The 22500-nt window shown below is 36.0% G+C and overlaps 1 protein-coding gene across 12 annotated transcripts in view; it reads left to right on the top strand.

Moving 5' to 3' along the window:
• Chi (LIM domain-binding protein 2 Chi) overlaps positions 1-22500 on the top strand; it is a 289290-nt gene that overhangs the window by 224 nt on the left and 266566 nt on the right. For 4 of the 12 annotated variants that reach the window (XM_086546971.1, XM_086546967.1, XM_086546965.1 and 1 more), the window contains exons 1-2: positions 3182-3242; positions 11247-12074. In XM_086546971.1, the coding sequence (XP_086403097.1) occupies positions 11704-12074 (371 nt within the window). In that variant the 5' untranslated portion in view covers positions 3182-3242; positions 11247-11703. Of the gene's footprint in view, positions 1-1500; positions 1928-3158; positions 3276-3433; positions 3586-11246; positions 12075-22500 lie in introns of those variants that run through there. The other 8 variants (XM_086546966.1, XM_086546959.1, XM_086546970.1 and 5 more) reach the window with 6 other exon arrangements.

Genomic DNA, 22500 nt, shown 5'->3' with positions numbered 1-22500 from the left:
TTGTGACGAGCCGAGGTGTTCTTGTTCCAGTGTAAATCCTTTTTCTTGCAGTGACGTGAGTGTTTAGGAGTAAGTGCAAGCCAAGAGTCATAAGGACGAGATCTGTGCCGCATTTCGCATACTTGTCATGAGACCTACATCGTGGTGTGTCCCCATTTCTTGTGTGTGTAGAGCGTGGGTGTGACCTCACCTGATATCGAGCTCATCTGCTTGGGATATTGTTTGATTATTAAGAAAGAGATTTTTGTTATAATTTCTATATAGTCTATTCAATTGGATGTGTAAACGTGTTTTATTGTGTTTATCTTTACAAGTATATGCAATGTTTTAATGTGCTTGTTTCCATATTGTTGCTTTTATTTATTTGTGAACGGATCTTTATGGTATATTTAAAGTGACATACACTCTCCCATAATTTCGCAACTTGAATCAATTCAGTTAAGTTGACGTGAGAAAATGGTGCAGCTATTTCGAAATCCCACCCCAAAACAACAGCCGCAAGTGGTGAAAAAACACACCTCAACTGCATGAAGATCAACATATCTACTCATGCGTACTCAAACGGCCTCTTTGAGTCTAAAGTGAGTGTTGCATCATGGATCGCGCATGTTATCACGTGGTGCTTGCGGAACTGTGACTGAGGCGGCTGTGAGAACATCTGCTTCACGGGGGAACCTCCGGACCCGACTTCGGTTGCCAGATAGTCTTTCTCGAGCGTTGCATCTCCCTTACTCTGTTTCGTTATTTGAAGAGATGTAAAGCGAGAAAGTTTCTTGGCAAAAAGTTTATGTAAGAGCGCTGTAGTGTTAAGTCAAGAGATGAGGATGAGGCGCGCTCAAAAGATTAATCAGCGTGAGTTTTGTGGCGGAGTTTGATGCCTTGGAATCATTTATGTGATGTTAATAAACTTGTGCAGATATTCAGCTAGTTACTGGCGCAGATAGGAATCGATAAACATCACACGAATATTTTCATGGCCTTTTTACATAGTTTAGAATATGGTTTCAATCCTTCCTTAACTGTAAATGCATCCATCTATAAAGTATCTATATGTATCCATGTTTACCAAAGCGGTTTCCCCTCGGTGGACACGAGTGTTGTTGAGGAGGAATAAATGCATTTCGGCAGCCATAGCACCTATCAAAGATTTGGTAGCTGGCTACAGCTGCCAACGTCAGGGGATTTAGCCTCTGGCCAGAAATGGGCAACTCTGCGCTGCTCTAGTTGCCAGTTACTCTGAAAAATGTAATGCTTTGAGGTGGAAACGCCAGCACCTCTCGTGAACCTAAGAAAACTGCTTTCCCCAATGCGATAAGGAACCATTCGAATCCCGTGGCTCGGACGTGAGCCTTCCCGTTGGCTTGTCACGTGAAAAACTCCACGGACAGCGAACATCCAAGTTGGTGGGAGTGGGGTGGGCTGAGTGGGCCGGTAATTAGGTTGTGGGCCGAGCCAGAGCAAAAGTGTCGCCCCAGTTTTGTCTTATGGCCTGGACGAAGCACTCTGTACCTCGCAACACCCGACCCACGAGCCTCCTACGTGCATTTCGTCGCCCATGGTTCTCCAGGAACTGATGATCAGATAAACATAAGCTGGCAACTACGATCTGGAGTTTGGCAGGCAACACCTGTCATTCACAATTTTTATGGACTGTTTATAAACGAGTGACTGGCTTCGTTATCGTAATATAAGTATCGAGTGGAAAATCATGTGCATTCGGAAAGTCACGATGAATAGTATTCGGGCGTGAGAACCGACCAGTTCAAACGGGAGCTAAATTTACATTGATATTAGATGATAAAATTGGACAAACTGGTTACTCTGTGACTGAAGCAGCGTGTTTGTCATCCCGAGAAGCGCCAGCCAGAAAGGGGCCTCCGGGTGAAGTGCCTTTAGCCTTGCGAATAAATCTCGCTCTTTAACACTGGTAAGTGATCTTTCATTTCGTTGGTCATAGAGATTCGCTCTCGCCGCGTCCCAAAAACCAGAGCGGGGGCTCACGGGAGCGGAATAGCACCTCTTATCTGGAAACCGAATGTGCAAATCTTCGGATATTGATTGTGACCTGGTGGGTTGGGCGACCACATCGGGGTCCAGTTACAGTTGCCGGGATGTATTTTTTTTCTATTTTTAATTATACTGGTTTATTAACAGTGCGTGAATTCGCTGATCTAAAGGATAGCGAGTGTCTCAGGAGAAAATAGAAGGATTGTTTGGTACCTTGGCTGAGTTATAAAGCATCTTTAAAAGCTTTAAACTCGTGAACTTCTCAATGCTGATCATTCAGGCTGTGCTTGATCCGGTGTGACTGTCGGGTGGAAGGAGAGCTCCGGGTCGGGTGGGAGGTAGATGTTTCTGATTATTTTTATTTTATGGGAAATTGCAGTCGTAATGGATAATGGAACTTTAAAGTAAACCTAGAACGAGCTAATTCAGATAAAAAACGAAAATTATATTGATGGGTTCATCTAATAAGGAGACATGCTATTAATCTAAACTATAAAAATAGAGAAAATGCACAGTTTGAAACGAAACTGTATTTTGTATTTTTCACGGAACAAATTGTAAAACTGTTTTCAGTCGAGAAAAAGCATAAATTGCTTTTACTTATAAATTGTCTGCATTGAACTCATTATCATAACGGGACCGAAATAACTATGTCGAAAGAGAATAACAGTTCACCTCATCTCTCTTTCCCTCTCTCTCTCTCTCTCTCTCTCTCTCTCTCTCTCTCTCTCTCTCTCTCTCTCTCTCTCTCTCTCTCTCTCTCTCTCTCTCTCTCTCTCTCTCTCTCTCTCTCCCATGCTAAGAGTATTTATCGATTCATTTTAAAGTACACAAAATAGCCTCTCTCTCTCTCTCTCTCTCTCTCTCTCTCTCTCTCTCTCTCTCTCTCTCTCTCTCTCTCTCTCTCTCTCTCTCTCTCTCTCTCTCTCTCTCTCTCTCCTCTCTCTCTCCTCTCTCTCTCCTCTCTCTCTCTCTCTCTTCTCTCTCTCCTCTCTCTCTCTCTCTCTCTCTCTCTCTCTCTCTCTCTCTCTCTCTCTCTCTCTCTCTCTCTCTCTCTCTCTCTCTCTCTCTCTCCTACTTCCTCTCTCTCCCCCCTCCTCCGTTCCCTCCCCCCCCCTCTCTCTTTCCGCGCACGTTTTTTTCTTTTTTCTAAGCGGGGTTGCGCATCCCGTTCGTCACTTGTTTTTTTCCCTTTGTGATCGTCGATAGCGGAAAGAGTGCGATCAGCCGGCAAGGTAAACAAACCTCATTTAAGCCCTTTTATAATGGTAAGGAGACTGTTTACACCGTTGTTATTAAATTTAGCACTTAGATTGACCTTTGATCTGCATGTGGAGATGATCCAGGGGTGAAAGAGGGAAGAGGAAGAAGGGGAATAAAAGGCGAATAATTGGAGTGACTTCGCCGTTTGACTTGTTCGATGTTTCGGTCGTTGGCTTCGGCTTAGAGCAAATGTCATCGGCGGGGGGGAAAAAAAGGGAAAATTTCCCTCGTTCGCCCGATTTTCCTCGTCCCTCTTTGCCTCCTGTGTTTCCCCGGGTGGGAAGCGCTGGTCCAAGCTTCCGGGAGAAGGGCGAGGTGCGTGAGATTAGGTCGGAGGAGGCGGAAAAGTGGATGATGATGGACTTAAAGGGGGATGAAGAAGAAGAAGAAGAAAAAAAAAGAGAATGATGCAGATTTGACCTCTTGAGGGGAGGGGAGGGGGGTACGGGGTGTAGGGGGGTGGGAGGTGAGGGAGGGAACAGGAGGAGGATTTTAGTGGATATTTTAAGGAAATTACGAGGTGGATAGAATTGCTAGAGGCTCTGAGTAGATAAGGAAGAAGGTGGGCACGTTATTAGAGGAGTTCCAAAGGGGGAAAAAAAAACGGATTTTGGCCTTTTTGGGGAAGAGGGTCTAGGGGGGGGGGAGGGTGATGGCAGTTGAGGGAAATTAATGATAAATATTAAGTGGATATTGCACTGTTGTGTGTGTGTCCTCATGCTGTTATTAAATATTAAATGAACTATTATTGTTACTGTTATGGTTATGAATATTATATGATTATTTTTTGTTTTTATGGTAATGGGCTTTCGGTTTATGATATTTTTTTATTATTGTTATTTTCTATTATTTTTTTGTTTTAATTATCATGGACTCTCCCATATTTCATTCATTATTGAGCGTGAAAAGTAATATGGTATTTGATATTGCGATAATTTCTTCTTCATATGTGCGTGTAATAGTGTGGAAAGCTCCATACCGTGAAAGTATTCCTGAAAACCCGAATAGCCAATCATGAAATTAACCTCGGTCTAAAATCTTATACCTACATATGATGGGATTAATTAACTTTCAGAGAGATTAAAATTTAACATCTGTGCCTGACTTTTATGGTCCTTAAGGTGTGTACGTGAGTGTGAAGGTAGCAGTTCCGTTTAATTTTGTATCTCTTGCTGTGATTATCAGATGATCTTGTTACCGTTCGGGATGTCCCGCACTCTGAGCTTTATTTTCACGGTTATGATTTTTTTTTTTAATGAATATTTTGGTCGGTGTCATCTACGAAGACAAACCATGGGAAGGGATGCTGTGGAATCAGTGTTTGTGCTTTCCTGTTGGTTTATTGCTTGTGATAAAGAGTATAGAGAACCTGAGCAATTATAACTTCAGAGGAGGGACGAGAACATATTGCTAGTTTTATGTAACAAGCAGACGTTTAGAGGCACAGAATTGTGAAACTGTATTGGCCGGATTTTAAAACTAATGTTCTGACAACCCGTCCTCTCTCGCAATCAGCGGGTGCATTATTTTCTTTGGTTTCTATTTATAATTGTTGATTTCATTTGATTTATTGGAATTTATCCCGTGATAAGGGTTGCTTCAAGTGCCTCCTCTCATGATGATATTGCCGACTCGACTTGTAAGGACTTTTGTCATTTCGTATTTTGGTGTGGAGATACTAGGCTAGTCGTTACTTCTATTAGGACGGACGATTTATGTTCGGGTCATCTAATTAGAGTTGTAAATTACTTTATAATTCACTTGTACTTATTATTTAGTTCAGATTATTCATAATGACTTTTTTTTGTGTGTGATAGGAATAGTAACTCGATTATCTGTCAAGGATATTGCATTATCTATAAATTACCAGCATGTGGAAAAAAGTTAAATTGTGTTACTGCTGCAAACCTTTTAATTTTGTATTTTTGTATTGTGGTGAGTTATATTATATGAAAAAAGAAAAACAAAGATCTATGCTTTTTTTTCTTTTCATCCTTCTAGTCTCCATTCATGATATTTCATGGAATCAATTCTTTGTGGACATGAATTTGAAATCTTGCCATTAGACGTAATCTCCTTACACAAGCTTAACCATAGAGAAGGAAAGAAGGGAGGAGGGTGAAGTTGTACCACGGGCCGGAGACTGAAAGACTGAACTTGTTAAATCTGCTCAGTACAGTATGAAAATGTGTCTGATAACTTACTCTTTATTATTTTCTGCAACTTTTTTAGTTATGATAACCCTATGTATCTTGCATCCCATTACACACAAAATTTAAGGCCAATCATTGGTAGAAGTATGTAAGATAGTTGTAAGATAACCGCAATTTCTGAAAGTTGGTGGTTAAAAGTTTGTTTAATGATTTATTGATTTAAAACCATATTTCAAGCGGTATGATTGCAGTTTCAAACGTACAGTACACGGAATTGATAAATCATTGAATTCCAGGAGGCTTTTCTTTTATGATAGTCTTAGCAAGATTAAAATTAGAAAATATCTTTTGAAAGTTAAATAACTATGAACAATAAGGAAGGAGGACCTGTTTTTTATCACAAAGGTCTTGACTATTACATGTTTTTTCTTGTTATTGTTGTTAATTAAGTTGAAGTACTTTCCTGCCAGAATATATGTGATAGAGGTTTGTTAGCCTTTGTCAGAGCTCTAAAGGCATGTTCAGTATGGTAATTGGTTGACTTTATTTATTACTGTGTTTATTTAGTTAAAGATAAAAGAGAGGCATAATGTACAACAGCTATAACGTAAACCAAATAATGTCTCAGAATTAATGGATTTATTGATTCCAGTACCGTTTACCTTGTATTATGTGTATGTTCGTAACTGAGATTTTACCAAGTTAGCTTTATATGAACATTTTATGCTATTTATGTGTTCCAAGACCCTTGCCCCCTGATAACTTATTCATATTTATCTGACAGGTTAATGTTCTGATAGGGGAAGTATTTTCCCTCCATCATTTTGATTTTCATGCAGGTATTTTAAAATGATTTTATTGCATCTTGCTGGAAACTATAATCAAATCAGTTCATATTGCAGTCTTTTTTTTTTTTTTTTTTTTTTTTAGAGTGAAGCATCATATGAGAAAGGACTTGTATGGAGTTCAGTTTATGACTACTTTAGTACTTCTGATAGAATTTGTTGTGAAAAAGTTTGGCATTGTTTTGCTTCCATACAATGGAAGGAGAAAGTAGGAAAAAGCGGTCACCTCCTTCCAAGAACAGGGTAGTGAGGACTCTGAAGAGATTTTGAGGGAGGGATTGATAGATATAGATAGTATTTGAGATGTATCAGTATCTTCATTTAGTGATGAACCTCATCTGAATTGTTTTGAGGTTATGGGATGTTATATTTGTTTTTCTTAATTTATAGAATGTTTAACAAGTGCAAAGAACAGAGATGATTCTAACATTTTGTATCCAAGCTGTAAGAATAGTTTCTTATTTATTTCTTCTAATTGTGTAGTTATTGAACTTGGGTAGATCAATGGTTAGATATAAAATGATGCTTGGTATCACTTTAGTCATAGCTTAACACTGTGTGCACTCCAGATGGGAAACAAGAAAGATGAGAACCTTTGTAGTAGATAAATTAAAGAAAATGGCAGGGTTTTACTATCTTATGCCCTTTTTACCATAGGCACAAGTATGACAGTGCATGTCTATATGCCCATGGGATGGATATACAAGCAGGAATAAAAAAATGAGATACAAAATAATAATAATATCAATCATTATTATAACAGTTGATATATGTTGTCCTTTATGTGTTTAATGAAAACCAATCTGATCTAAGAGTTTGTACATTAACCATGAATTTAGCATTAGTGAGATGAGTGTCTGGTTCATGGCTGAGTATGACATCCATTTCAGTCATAGCTCATAGCCCATAGTAAATGAGACAGACTATGATTTAATGTTGTATGGTTTGGAACTCTTGACTGTATACCTTTAAAAGTGACCTGTGATATATATGTTACAGTTGTAATGGCTCATATCAGCGCAAGTGGATTTGTTTTTATGTAGGTGGATAGTTGGTAGAATTTCAGAATGATTTGTAGTTAAACAGCTGTACAAAATACATGAATATTATTTTTTTTTCTCTATTTTTTTTTTTTAGATTATGAATTTTCCAGTACTCTTTTCATGAGCTCCCCATGAATAGAGTACTGTCAAGTAGCATAGCCAGAGGGGAGAGTCTCACCATGCCCCATATATATATTTTATTCAGGAGCGCCCCATTTTTGCCTCTGGTTAAGAGCATAGCCAATGGGGAGAGTCACCGTGCCCCATACATATATATATTTTATTCAGGAGCGCCCCATTTTTGCCTCTGGTCAAGAGCATAGCGTGAGGGGAGATTCTCGCCATGCCCCACATGTATTCTACTCCCCACCCCACCCCACTCCACTCCACTCCTGCCTCTGTCTTGCCATTACCTCTGATTCAATTATCATGCTTGTCAGTATTATCCTGGTTGTTTATGATAGTTGGATTTTCTTATTATTACTTTGTACATTTCTGATGATAGAATTTGCATTTGCTAATGTTGGCGTTCACAAAAAGATTAACATGTATTTAGAAAAGCATGTTTTTATTTTCTTAGAACTTTTTTTTATTGATATTATGAGGAGGGTTATTAGTACTATTACTATGTATCATTACTATTTATTTGTTTTATTTTCATTATTCATTTTGGAAATGTTGACAATGTTGTTATTCTTTAAAGTAGTGTCATTGATTTTTGGTGTTGCTGTTAGTAATATTATTATTATTATTATGATTATTGATTTCATTATTATTTATTATTATTGTAAGTATTTATTTTTTCATTTTAATGATTGTACTTTTTATAGTATTTGGGATTATTATCATTATCATTATCATTATTATTGATATTATTATTGTAATCATTTTGCTTTCATTATAATGATTGTGCTTTTTTATAGTCGTTATTAATATTATTATTGTTGTTGTTATTATTATTATTATTATTATAACTATTACTATTACTATTACTATTACTACTACTACTACTACTATTATTATTATTAGTAGTAGTACTGGTACTAATACAAGTATTAGTACTACTACTTCTAATTGTTATTATTATTGTTATTATTATTATTATTATTATTATTATTATTTTCATTATTATTATTATTTTTTTATTATTATTATTATTATTGTTATTGTTATCATCATCATCATTATCCTATTATTATCATCATTATCATCATTATCATTATTATCATAATCATTGTTTGTATTGTTATTATTGTTTTTTATTGTTGTTGTTATTGTTATTGTTATTACTATTATTTTTCTTGTTATGATTATGATTATATATATTTTTATTATTATGGCATTTGTTTGTAATGATAATCATCATTATTTTTATTATTGTTATTATTGTTATTATTATTATTATTATTATTATTATTATTATTATTATTATTACCATTGCATCAGCATAATTGTTATTGTTATTATAGTTATTATTAATATTATTATTATTGATATTATCTTGAATAATATTATCTCTTATCTTTTATTTTCTTTCTTTATTCATTTATTTTTTTTTTTCTGTAAATAATCACATGTGTTGAATATGGTCTTGACTGTCCAAGTTGAGGCAATAAAAGCAATGGAAGCATGGGTCTATAAACAACCAGTAGCTCTCTTTCTTCTTCTTCTTCTTCTTCCTCTTCTTCTCCTTTTTCTTTTTTTTCTTTTCTTTATTTTTTATTTTTATTTTTTTAGATTTGTCATGAAAAGGAAAAAAGGGATTTTTTTTTTCTTCTTCTTTTTCTTTTCTTTATTTTTTATTTTATTTTTTAGATTTGTCATGAAAAGGAAAAAAGTGAATGTGGATTTACTGTATTTGTGTAATTTTTTAAAGTTATTTTGATTAGGATTGATTTTAGTTTGATTATTTTATTATTGTCAGTATATATATTTTTTTTCTTTTAATTGATAATGATGTCTAGTTGTTTTTGTTATTGTTGTTATTATTGATATTATCATCATTAATATTATTATTATTATTATTATTGTTATTATTATTATTATTATTATTATTATTATTATCATCATTATTACTGTTACTATTACTATTATTTTTTTTATTACTAATATTGTTATTGCTATTATTTTTATTATTATTATTACTTTTATTACTATTATTACTATCATTATTATCATCGTTATCATCATTACCATCATTATGTTATTGATTGCGGCTTAGCTCCACTATTTAAGCATGTAATGCATATATTGTTTCCTAGGAAATATGTATAAAGGCAAAAGCATCAGTAGTCCGGCAGTAGTAGTAGCATCAGCCACTGAAAGCCAACCTTGGTTAATGGAAACGGAATGGGGTGGTGCCAAATGTAAACAAATGGCCACCAGATTCATAGGGGGGAAAAAAAAATCTGTCTAAATAGCCCAGCTTGAATTTCTGGGTCTATAGATTTGTGTTAGTGATATTACTATTATTTGCACTATTATTATTATTATTGTCGAAATTATCAATTGTATTGTTATTGAATATTGGTATTGTTATTATTTTAGTTATTGTTATCAAATTCTGATTATTCTTATAAAAGTGTAGTGATTATGTTTGTTCATTATCAATATCATCACTATTATTTTTTATCTTCCTTAGTAGTGGTACTAGTATTACCATCACCATTATTAATGTAATTGATAGCACAGTTGTGGCACCCCTTGCTGAAGTAACAAGTAATTCGAACAAAAAGTTAAGAAAACGGTCGCGGAAAGTTTGTGGGCTGGCTTGCTCCTGTTCTCCCTTGCCTCACTTCAGCTCTAGTGCAGAAGTGAAGCAAGAAGCAAATTGCTCTCCTAAATTCCAGCTATTGTACACTGTGATTATTACTTTTGATTCATTGATCATATGAAACTCCTTGAGGTGCATGGTGCTTTTGTACCTTATGTTTTATTTATGGATCTTATGAGCATACCACTTCCCTGAATCACTTTTTCTCTCTTTTGTCATATAGAGCTATTGTTGTATTATTCGTTGCAGGTGAAGACAAAATTTTGACCGAGGCGTTTATTAGCATCACTTCAGCTAGGGTTGGCTGAGTTATCATGATCATTGTTTTTATATTATGATTATCATATTTCCTCTTGGAGATATTTATAATTAGGGATTAGGCCTGCTAAATCTATAGAGTATGTGTGTATTCAAAGGATAATTTGCCATCTTTTTCAGGTGAAATTGCCTTTCCTTCTCCGTTTTTCTTTTTTTTTCTGTATGTCCCAGAAAGTAATGCACATTGAGCAGAGCAAACAAACTTTACAGAATCATCCTGTGTGCACATAGAAAACTAAATTATAAAGACTTTAACACATTGATGATTAAGTGAAATTAGTATACAGGGAAGAAAGCATTTTTATACAAGTTTAAGGAAGCATTACATCTAAATCCATGTCCAATTACAGCCCTTTTGATAAGTTTCAGAGTAACCAATATATGAGTAATAGTAGATAAATTGATAAGGCAGTAGCTGATACAGGAAATTTGATAAGCTGTGATTTTGCCATCAGCCAGTACTTAAGGCTGTAGTTATTCAGAAGATGTGGCTAAATATAATTAAATTCTTGTAGTTTATGTCAGTCTGTTGAGCTGCAGTCTTAAGGTGTTATTAAATTGCCATGACCCTAAACTGATACTATCTATAGGGCCTGTGGCTTTTGACAATTATGGGCATGCAAAATGCTATTCAGTTTCTCAGTGTATTTTGTTTTATTTACATTTATTTTAAATGAATGTGAGATATTGTAGAATGTATATATTTCTGCTGAATTAATTATTTGTTCATAAGATACTTATGGATTTATTGTTATTCCCTAATGATTCCCTAATTATTCCTTTATTGTATTTATGAAATTGATATGTTTTTATGTATTTAGTCTGACCCAATTAATTCTTTCAGGCTGCTGAGTGTGTGGGTGTGTGTGCGTGAGGGTCACGTCGCCACCCTGGAGGCGGAGCCAGCAAGTCTCGGCTGGAAGGGCCCCCCAGGACCCCCCTCAGAGCCTCACGGTCCCCCCTCTGTTGGTCCCACGGGGTTCCCTAACCCGGCCACTCCAAATACCTTTTCTGGACCGTCCACTCCAACATTTAACCCACCTGGTCCTACACTGAACAGACCCTCTCCAGGACCTCCCACAGGTCCCCAAGGCCCCTCATCAAATCCTGGGAATTATCCTTCGGGCCCTGGTGGCCCTCAACCCTTCAACACGCCTCCCAACAGTTTTTCGGGGCCGCCGACCTCAGGCCCCCCATCAGTCCCCTTCCCCGGCTCCCCCGCCCCTTCCAATGCATCCACACCTGGTCCCGGAGGCCCCTCTCCCTTCCCTGGGCCCCCGGGGGGAGGCCCTCCCACTAGCATGGCACCCACCAGCATGTCTGGACCTGGGCCATCGCCCATGCCATTTCCTTGTTCCTCTAACTACAGCAGCCCCACTCCCACAGGCCCCCACATGAATGGCCCAAACAGCACTTTAGGGATGTTGGGGCAGCCTCATGCCCAGATGATCAATGGTCCACCAGGTCATCCAGGACCTTTTCCTGGGCCAGGAGGGCCAGGACCAGGTTTTTCTGGGCCAGGGGGACCCTTTGGTCCTGGAGGGCCACCATTCGGTTCGGGGGGACCACCGGGGGGCCCTCCCATGCACGGTCCTATGCATGGACCTATGCATGGACCAGGACCACATCCAATGATGGGACAGATGGGACCCATGGACAGGATTGATCAAGGGTAAGTTGCCTTCATGTTCTTTATTTATTTCTCCCTTCACAGCTATTACTGTTCCTCCTTTGAGTCAGATAACGCTCATTGTAAGTCCATTATCAAGTAGCAGCATCCTTTCAGTTGTGGTGCACAAGGTCTTAGAGAGTCACAGGAGAATACTGAACTGATATATGGTTTTGATTGAGAATTCATAATGATTAATGTTCCTTTCTGATGTCCACCGCAAATATATTTTTTATACATATATATTTGGTGTCAGTGTCATCCCACTCTGGGATCAATAAAAAAGACTTCATCAGTTAAAAGGTGAAAGCTACTTGTATTGATATAATTAACATCTTAAACTACTACTTTTGTTACTTTATTCATATGTTTGATAGTTGTTGGAGGAAAATATGTAGAAAGTACATGATAAAGACTTAAGGTGTTCATGAGAAGTACTAAGTATTTAAATAAAAATAGGATGGTAAACCTATTCAGTGAAGTTTTGCTTTGTTTGTTAGTTTTTAGCTATCATTTCTTTCGACACCAAGGCAGTCACTAAGGTTTTGAATTAGCTATTGTCAGGAAATATTAATGAATATAAATGAAGTCCCCTATTTCTTGACTTTTGAATTTAGCCAGGGACAGAAGAGGTGACAGTTGGTCTGAAATGTTGACAATTTCCTCTTGCTTTTGGATCCTAGGCAGTTTCCTGATCAGTTAGAAAATGTGTATTTCATTGTTCAACTTTTTTGTTTTTGTTGCTGTTATTTTCTATGACAGGTGTCAGTTGTCTGGTGTGAATATGTCAGCCCCAGTCATACTAAAAAGGTGGAGCAGCATATTATACTAAAACACTCACAAATTTTTGTCAGCAATCATCAAATTGTCTGCATAGTTTGATAGTTCATAGTTTGACCTGTCAAAATATAAAGTAACTGTCCTCAACTCATATAAATTCTTCAGTTGACCTTTACATTTAACATACAATTTTTTTATCTGGTATAAGCCAAGTAGGTATAGGTTACATTGAAAGTTTGCAGGTGAACAGTTTGAGTCAAGGAAGTATAATAGTGGTAGTCAACCTTTCTAACTTCTCTTGTTAAGACAAAAATTCATAGGTTTTTTTACCCCTTCATGTTCAGTAGTCTCAGAAATCTTTTATGTTATTATAAGGTATATTGCCTTTTTGATATAATTTCATGAGTAAGGATTGTGCAGTAGCAAGCAGGCCTCTGTAAAGTGACCACTATGGCCTGTCCTTTTTGCTATTTCTTTATTACATTCACTTGCAAATCTTGAGCCTTATATGGGCCTTTTTCTCAACACAAACCTTAATCCAGTAAGATATTATTAATGTGGAGAAGAGTGTCCAACTTCAATTATAATTTCCCCAGTCCAGAAGGCACTGGGGCTGAAAACGGAATGCAATGACAAGTTTTCCTGGGAAGTATTAGAGGCACAATAAGTGATAGTGTGTGAAAATTTATTTGATGACACTGAAGAGATTTGGCTTAAGATTCCCAAATATTTTCATGATAGTTGCTCCATGCTTTTCATGGACACTAGTTCACTAGTTCTTGTCAAGAAAATGTGAAATTTGAAAATATGCATAAATGTATTTGATGTATGTTTTATTATAGGACAAGAATTTCTTTGCGTCTTATATATAACCAGGCTTTAGAAAATACCAGGCAGAAGTGGTAGTATTTATGTTCAAATAGGGGAAATATCAGGATTTTGTTAATGGCATATGCATTTAAAAGATGTGCATATGTTATATTTGGAATGAAAATGCAAATTAATACAATTGTAACAGATGTTTGCCTAGCTTAAAGTCAACAAGGAATAATTCTAGAGTGCTTGTAAAAATAGCTCAGTTCATCATGATAACAAGACTCATGCTTTTGTGTGCTCAGTTTTAGCTATGAAAGTGAAAAGTTAAATGCATTCATCATTATTATATATTTTTTAGGGGGTACTTAATTTCATTCAAACATAGAATAAATAATGAAGTTAGAGCATTGAGCTTTTTTCAGGCTCTTGGTTTAGTTTATATTGGTGATTTAGAAATCATCAGTTTGATATATGAATAGTCGAGAGAAAGGATTGACTTCATGAAATGAATTTTTGCTGATGTAGTTTATCGGCATTCAGTGTTAAGTCAAAGATTGGGATCTCTTAATATGTTTGTTCCATGGGTTTTTCCACACAGGTTTAAGAATTAACCCTTATGTTACTGTGCGTGTTTAGCAAAGGGACTGATTGGTCCAGGCATGACTGCAATATTTATGCCCATCTCATATGCTCCATAATTTCAAAACTACAAATCCAATTCTTATAAACTAGATATTATTCTAAGGTACCATCCTTCTGGAACAATATGATTACAGAATCCCCTTGTAATTCCATGAGAAACTGGAGGGTATTAATGGAAACTTAGCATGTATGGATTCCCTTTACTAATGTTAACTTCTAAAGGCCACCATTACTCCATGTTCATGAGATGAATATGTGAAACTTTTTTTTAGCATCAGGGTATTTCGAAATGCATAGGCCTAATGCCTTGGACTATTTACCCACTCAAGCCGTGGTCACCTGCAATGTGCACAATTACCTGGCATGCTGGCCATACAAAAAGTTATGACATGATATCACTTCCATCGTTAATATGTGGCTGAGGGGGCTGTTTTGGCTCCAAATGGTCGAAGCACTGGGGATATTTTAAACGCACAAGCCTAATGCCTTAGGAGCTACTTGCCTGCTCCAGCTGTGGCCAAACGCTATGCGCGTCATCACCCAGTACGCCAGCCAGAAGGAAAGCCATGACAAAATATCTCGTCCTCAATGGCTGGTCTAGCCACCACTTGACATTATATCTTGTCACCCGGCATTAACGGGTTAAAAGAGGCACCTGGAGATACTTGTATGATTGGCCCAAAGAGGCAAAGGTATGCTAGTGAATTGGGGAATGAGTTTAGGAGGAGTTTGCTGGAAGAAACTTGCCAAACAGTACCAGAATTACTTCCTCATTCACCCTACCTCTTGATAACAGTGGGATAACACAACAATAATAGGCAAATGGTCTGCCAGTTTTTGGGAGGCTATGCTCAAAAGTCCAGATACACTCAATCATCTCCTTGGACTGATGAGTGGCCTAACACAACTTGGGTCAAGGGCCAAGACCTCTTGGCCCTGAGAATGCGTATACTGGGTCCTCGCAGTGCTCTTGACATATCCGAGGACGCACATACTGTGTCATGGCTAAGTTCTGGTAGATTTAAGTTTTTTTCTTCCAGATACTGTATGAATATAGGTTGTATATGAGACATTGGCTTACTTGACTCTCATTATTATTACATAGGAGTGTGAATTGCTTATGCCAGGGGAGGAATAATTTTATTATTTCATTATGGAACATTATGTAGAAATATAGAACTTATTATGATTAGTTTACCATACTACAACCGTTTTCTCTTGTCGTCTGACTTACTGAGGTTCCTCACCAAGGTCACTCTTCCCACCCTTTTCCCAACCCATGTATATAACTTGTCACATGCACAGGGGGGAAGAGGTTAATTATGCATATTTTAATATATAGTACATGATGATTATGTTGAGGTTCTGGCTGAAAACTGTTGAGGTTTTGGCTTAAAACTTGTTATATTCAATTGTGACTTTTAAAATTTGGCGCCCGCCGGCAGCCCATATTCGGCATGTGGCGTGGTTAAGCTGTATTGACTTCTTACCAATTAGCTGTTGGCATATAGATTGCCTAGGGAGCTAAATACACTTAGAAGCATAGCTTTTCATAGGCTACAGCCTCCATTTTAACCAACCACACAGCTTTAGTCATATACTAGAATGGCTATCCGTACATCCTTTAGTGGTTTTGAGTTGGTTTCATTACATGTCTTGTTAGAGAAGAACAGCTTGTTGAGTAGAGATGTCGAAAGGCATACTGTTGTCCTCTTGCTAGGCATAGTTACTGTTTCTTTGTCCAACGTAAACACATAAACCATGTCTTATAAACAAGGCATGATTAAAAAGTATTTTTGGAACAGAATGGTATTGAGTTGATTGAGTGAAGGTGGTGATAGACTAGTAGTAGATTTCACCATATAGCATATAGACTTTATCACCTCATAGACAGATCTTTGGTTTTCATGAAATGTTTAAAAGTTCATGTGGAAAATATCTTACCAGAAAGCATTATTGGGTACTCAGGCACCGTTTAGCATTTGCATGATGGTTATGAAGATGTCAGTTTGTTACCTGATCTTATATATTGAACATGACTGATCTACACCCATTTATCTAAAAGCTCCTAGATACCCCCAATAACTTCAATTCTTTACAAAAAGACAAAATTAGACAGAACAAGTGTTATTTGTGATGCGCAGATATATATATGCATAGACATAGACATTTCTGGAATTACAGCATAGATACAGAGAACAACTGGTATATAAGTAATATATTTTCTCTTTCTCTCTTTCTTACAATATCAAATATATATGGACCAAAAATGAGATGTCAGGACCTGAACCAATGATAATTAGGTTTGAGATATTTATGGAACTCCTGTTCAGATGATTATACATATGTGTATATTGTAATGCAATAAGGTTACTCAGTTGTATTTTTGTCTCTTTAGTGTATTTTTTCACTATAGATTTCACTGCAGAAAACTAATCATATTCATGCAAGAGACACCTGTCAAATTGAAGACTATATATATGATTTATCCCATTTACTGAAGTCTTTGAGATATAAGTAAGGTCGAGTTATGTTACGTAGAAGGAATATGATTTGGGTTTTAGTTAAGATCACTATACTTAGGACTCTGATCTCCATTAATCTCAACTGGATGTTGTGTTTTTATATATTTTAGCTCATGGAAGTCTTGCTCAGTGTTTTGAATTAGATTTATTGACTTTCTTGATGAATTTGCTTGCTGGTGTCATTTCTGAAAGTTAATCATATGTTTCTTTTCTCTATTTCATTTAAGAAAATCCATAGATAAATAGATAAACTAGTTGATATATGGAATATTTTGGAGATATTAGATTGAAGGTCAAAGATTGCTGTCTAAGAATATCTAAAAATGCTCTGTTGTTCTTCATCTTCTCCTCTCTATTACTCTCAGCTCCTGAGTTACGATATATTCAGTTTTTTAAATGCTCTTATACAGAAAATTGCTATAACCATCACCGACAGAAATGCATTAACATATGAATGGATATTTTTCTGATAAAAAGACACAGAAACAATGATAACATTATATAGAGCTTCCATTTTCCTGGATTAAAATTGACATGTTCACAAGGTTGCTCTATTCTCACTATGTTGGGTTTAAGTGAGCAGCACAACACAAATTAAAGCCTTGCCCTTAGCTTCTAACTTCCAATCAAGCACATGACGAGTTGTGATACTGTCAGTGTGAATCGTATTATTTATTCTACTACCCCCTGCAAAGCTAGTGAGCTTGGTCTAGTTTGTCATCATTTTTAAGCAAAACTATTAGAAAAGAGGAAAAAGGCAGTAATTGTTTTTTCTGATAATTTTTCTTGTTCATTAAATTTTCAAAAGATGATAATTATCTAGTAGGTATACATGCACATTCTAATAGGTACCTTTTGTCTGTATCATCTGGGACAGGGGTGGGGTATTAACCGACAGTGAAATTCATTTTTAATAACCAGGATCTTTTTTTTTTGCATTTGCAGAGAATATATTGTGCTTATTAATTTTGAAAGGATGTAAATACTTAATTTAGTAAAGCTCAGTTGAAGACGTGCTCTATCTATACCAATATTCTGGAGGATACCAAGAAGTGATATTGATATTTTCCAAATCTCTTGTATTGATTTTGACCTGTACATTCCAAAAATACAACTCCTTGCAAGACTTTTTATACATTGTGTTAAATGAATACTATATTAACACATTAGCTGCCATTGTTAGTTTCCATTCCTTACCTCCAAAAATAATATCTGTTTTGTATGAATTCTCCCACCCAGACATTCATATGAATATAATTTTATGATTCATACCTGTGCTTTTCGTGCCACTGCAAGTTTGGAAAAACAAGCAAAATCATTCTGTCTCAGTGGCTTATGTGAAGGATCAAGGTACCTTAGTTGCTACAAAAAAAATCAAGGATCACTTTTCTTCATACTTTGAAATCAGAATTTAGTTATTTATTTTTTTATGTGATGGTTATCAGATCTGTCATTCTATAATATCACATTTTTCATGGGAAAAATATATATTAGTCTTCTTCTGTTTTCTTCTGTTGATGTTATTTACTATATTTTTAAATCATGAGAATGCAAATTTCCAAGTTGTTGGCAGATTTAAAAACTCTTTAGTATCTCAAATATTGGCATTCATCAGGGCATAGAAAGGCTTGCAAAATATTGTATATTGATATAAGCTCTACAGTATATACAGAGTATATGAAGTATTTGATAATTTTTCAAAAAGTGAAATGCATTTAGATATTAGTCAGTGATATTAAACTTTATTACTCAGAAAACAACAGATATATACTCACTTCAGGATGATTTTAGACAAGGATTTTTTAGTGCTTGTTGATGTAACCCAACATTACGTTAGCAGAATTGGATACTATAAGTAATGACTACTAGTATTGTTTAGTTTTTAGGTGTTTCTGATTATCATACCCAAATGTATTTGTATTGAGTACACCCAAAGTGGAAGGGCACCTAACTGGCAGTCAGGATGGGTGATCTACAACACTGCTGGGAAAATGTTTTCGGTGCCCTCCAGGCAGGTCAGACGTGCCTAAAGAATATTTTTCCATAATTCCATCACAAAGCAAGGGTTTAGGCTGACTTTGGAATCCCGTAGCTCTGAAGCTAGGGCAGCTATGATACTCAATGACTGTGAGTGCGCTTCAACTGAGAGCAGTTCCCGATGCCATGTCATGTATGCATTGACAACTGTTTGTTAGGCCTAACTGGGGCTGATGGGTATGTCATAACACATGTCTGCAATGGGTTAAGATCAATTTTTAACCTTTTGAGTATGATACCTCTACAGTGTCATTTCTGTAAATAGGAATTTCACATTGCTTGATTATGTCAGTCTGGAAGATGTTGTGTTAGTCCTGTATGACCTGAGGCTGAAGTACGGGCTCAGAGGGAGAATTCTATTTATTTTTACGAATTATGTTTCTTCTCTTAGGGATGTTGATTCAGCAAAACCCTCTGGATTCACTATGAAACCTGATGTCCTTTTTCAGGGAATTTCATACTCTAAAGGTTAACAGCTAAGGAACATGCATATTAAATTTAGTTATGTTCAGGTGAAGACATGTGCAAATTGTACCAATATTCCACAGAGAAAATGATGGTAATGTTTTCAAGCATGACAGTGTAGATTTAAATCCTAAAATAATTTTTATGCTCTAATTGAATTACAGTAGATGGAAAAGTTTTTGTTCATTTCTGTGTCAGATCTGATGTCAGGAATTAAAAAGAGTCAAGTGGAGTAACGTAAAAGGAAGAATTAAAAAATCCATCACCACAGTCTAAGGAATAGTAAACAGAGATGTAAGGAGTCACAGGGCTTTACACTGACAAAAACATTTTGATTTAATAATGTCAAAAAGCCTCAATGCCCAACCCCAAATCCTTTGTCAGACGAAAAAGGATGACACTGATTAGTAGTGAAATGAAGAGGACCATTGAAGTTCACCTTTTATGGACTCTTTGAGAAGTTTATGACATGCTTTGGGTCATTGTAACATGTTTTGCTCTTCTTTTCTGAGATTAAAACTTTATCTGTTACTATCTTTTATTTTGCAAGAAGCAGAAGACTAAAGACTTTTAATTAATTTTTCATCAAAACAGTAAAATTCTATAGATTTATAGTTATTAAATGATCATGAAGGTAAACCATGAGAGAGAGCTTTTGTTATTTATTAATTTTGGATGTGATATATTTAATAGTTCCAAGGACAGAAAATATTTTAAAGATGCAACATTGTGTCCAAAACTGTGCCTTAAATTTTTATCAGTTATGTATGAATTGATTAGCGTATGATTTATAAGAATTGTTAGTGGTCTTTTTATATTTAACGCACTGACATTGGTTAGCATACACTTTTCACTGTAGTTGCTGTTTTTTTGCACAGAGATGGCTCCAGAAGGGCTTAGTTACCTACCTACTTAGGCCTACCTGACCTCACTTGTTTACCCCACTCCATGAATTTTTATGAAAGTTTTTATTTCTTATGAATATTATGATCATTATCAACCTAATGACACCAGGTATATTTCTGAGATGGGTGGTCCCACAATTAGGGGAAAAATTGATGCAATTGTGTCCCAAGTCTAGGAAAATTTTCTGAGAGATTTGTTCGTGCGTAACACTTGCTAGCAATATTGTTGCTGTAAACCTTATGTTTTGAAGAGTTTTGGCCTGAATGTGAAATACATGATTTGAGGATTAACCTATATTATGAGGCATATATCCATTTTAAGGCATTTTCAGACTAATAATGTTGTATATACTGATCATGTGAATTAGACTCTATGTAAAGGAAGTAACAGAGGTTTATAGGAAGACAAAATCATGTTTTTTATGTTTTTTGCCTTAGTCTAAGTTTATTTACTAAAGGATTCCAAAGAATATGGTGTGGCAGAATTACAGGACAGCATCACTTTTATCTTTAAGCAACTTATGCTGAATTAGCTATGCTTTTGCCACAGGATCTTGTATTTTTTAAATGTTTTAATAGATTCATCTAAGGATATCCTATGAAAGCCAGAACTGTGTCATTCAAAGCAGTAAATAAAGTTCTCCTTCATCTTGAAAGAGCTTTAACTTTTGAAATGTGGTAGGCTATTTTTGCACTATTATTTTGGTAAGAGTGGGATGTAGTGCTGGTAAATTAGCATATTTGGTAGTGTTCAGTATCTACTCCCAGCCTCAAGGCCACAGAGAGCTATCCCTCCCACCATAAAAATACCCTGTGGGCCTTCTCTTGTATGTCTGAGTGGTTTCTCCTACCATCCAGTCCTCCCAAGCAATGAGAGACCACTGCACTCACTTGCCTCCTAAACTTAGGCTCCATTTCTCTCCCTTCATATGGTTGCCTCCCAGCATTGCTGAGTTACAGGCAACATTTTGTTTAGCACTGTGTATTTTATTAAGACATGAGCATATGATAGGTACAGGATTTATTGTTATGTAGATGAAGAGTTTACTTTCCTTTGTAACATCAAGCAGTGATATGCCACTGTGAGCTAGCACCAGATGTACACTTCTGCCAATTTGAGCTTTGAGATTTAGTCCAGTTGTTGGCACCAGATGTGAGTTGGTGCCAAGTGGGAGCAAGTTGCTTGGTCACAACTTGGAACTAGGCATTTAAGAGAACAAAGCCATTTCTCTACTACAGCACTTCATTGGGCTGATTTTACACTTGCCACCAATTGGTGAGGGTGGAGGAGGAGTCCTTTACAACTCAGCCCATGGATCTCTCTCTCTCTTTGCTTGTGTCCGTTCCCTTTTCTTCTTCTGACTTGGAACTTTTTACTTTTTGCCTGGGAATGGTGCTTTAAGTTGCCAAGATATAGGCAATACTGATTCTAGTCTCTCTTTCATCTAAAGGTGTGAAAAACTGACTTCCAAGTGTTCACACAACAAACAAAAAAGCAATGAGTTACAATAATATATAATAACAGGTATGGACATATTACTTTATAAAAACACAAGTAGCAACAATTGTGTTTGTGGGATAAAATACAGTTAACTTATAGGCACAGAACCTGGCTTCCAGTTCTCTATCCTTACAAAATGAAGTTTGCATAACACTAGTAACATAATAGAATAAACTGCTCAAGTCGTGAATGTATTGCTACAGCAATAAAATATATTTTTTATGGGAATCTAAAGGGATTGATGATGCATTTTGCTGAAGATTATAAGGATAAGGTTGTAGTGAGTATGTTGAATATGTCAGGCAAACTTCCACTCTATTTAACAGCAGTTGACATAATTCAGGTAACCTTGGTACCATCAGAGTAAATTGCAAATGAATACCCAAAATCTTTTCAGCAGCTAAATTTACATCTAAAAAATTACATGGTGGCTGTATCAGTTTGGTCTCTCCTGTGTCTTTCCAAGTTTATCTTTTGATATATGTGTATTGTGATTTTTCACATGTTATTCTAGAACTGTTTTGTTTAGAAACTATTCTAGTATATTGATATAGGAAAAAGAAAGAATGAGTTTCTGTTTTTCATGTCCTTTGAAATATTTTCTATTTTCAGGATGTTTGCTTATAAACTATTTGACTGTTATATTTTTCTTTCCTCTTCTAATGGAGATGAGAATAATGATACTGATAATGATATCATGTTTTCAGAGTATTTGATTTGAGTTAATATTTGGTATTCTAGTCACCATTTGCAAAAGT

The sequence above is a fragment of the Penaeus japonicus genome, unplaced genomic scaffold (genome assembly GCF_977035675.1).
Source record: "Penaeus japonicus unplaced genomic scaffold, GWHDUDI00000001_assembly GWHDUDI00000018, whole genome shotgun sequence".
Taxonomy (NCBI): Eukaryota; Metazoa; Arthropoda; class Malacostraca; order Decapoda; family Penaeidae; genus Penaeus; species Penaeus japonicus.
This window is presented reverse-complemented; position numbering and strand designations above follow the sequence as displayed.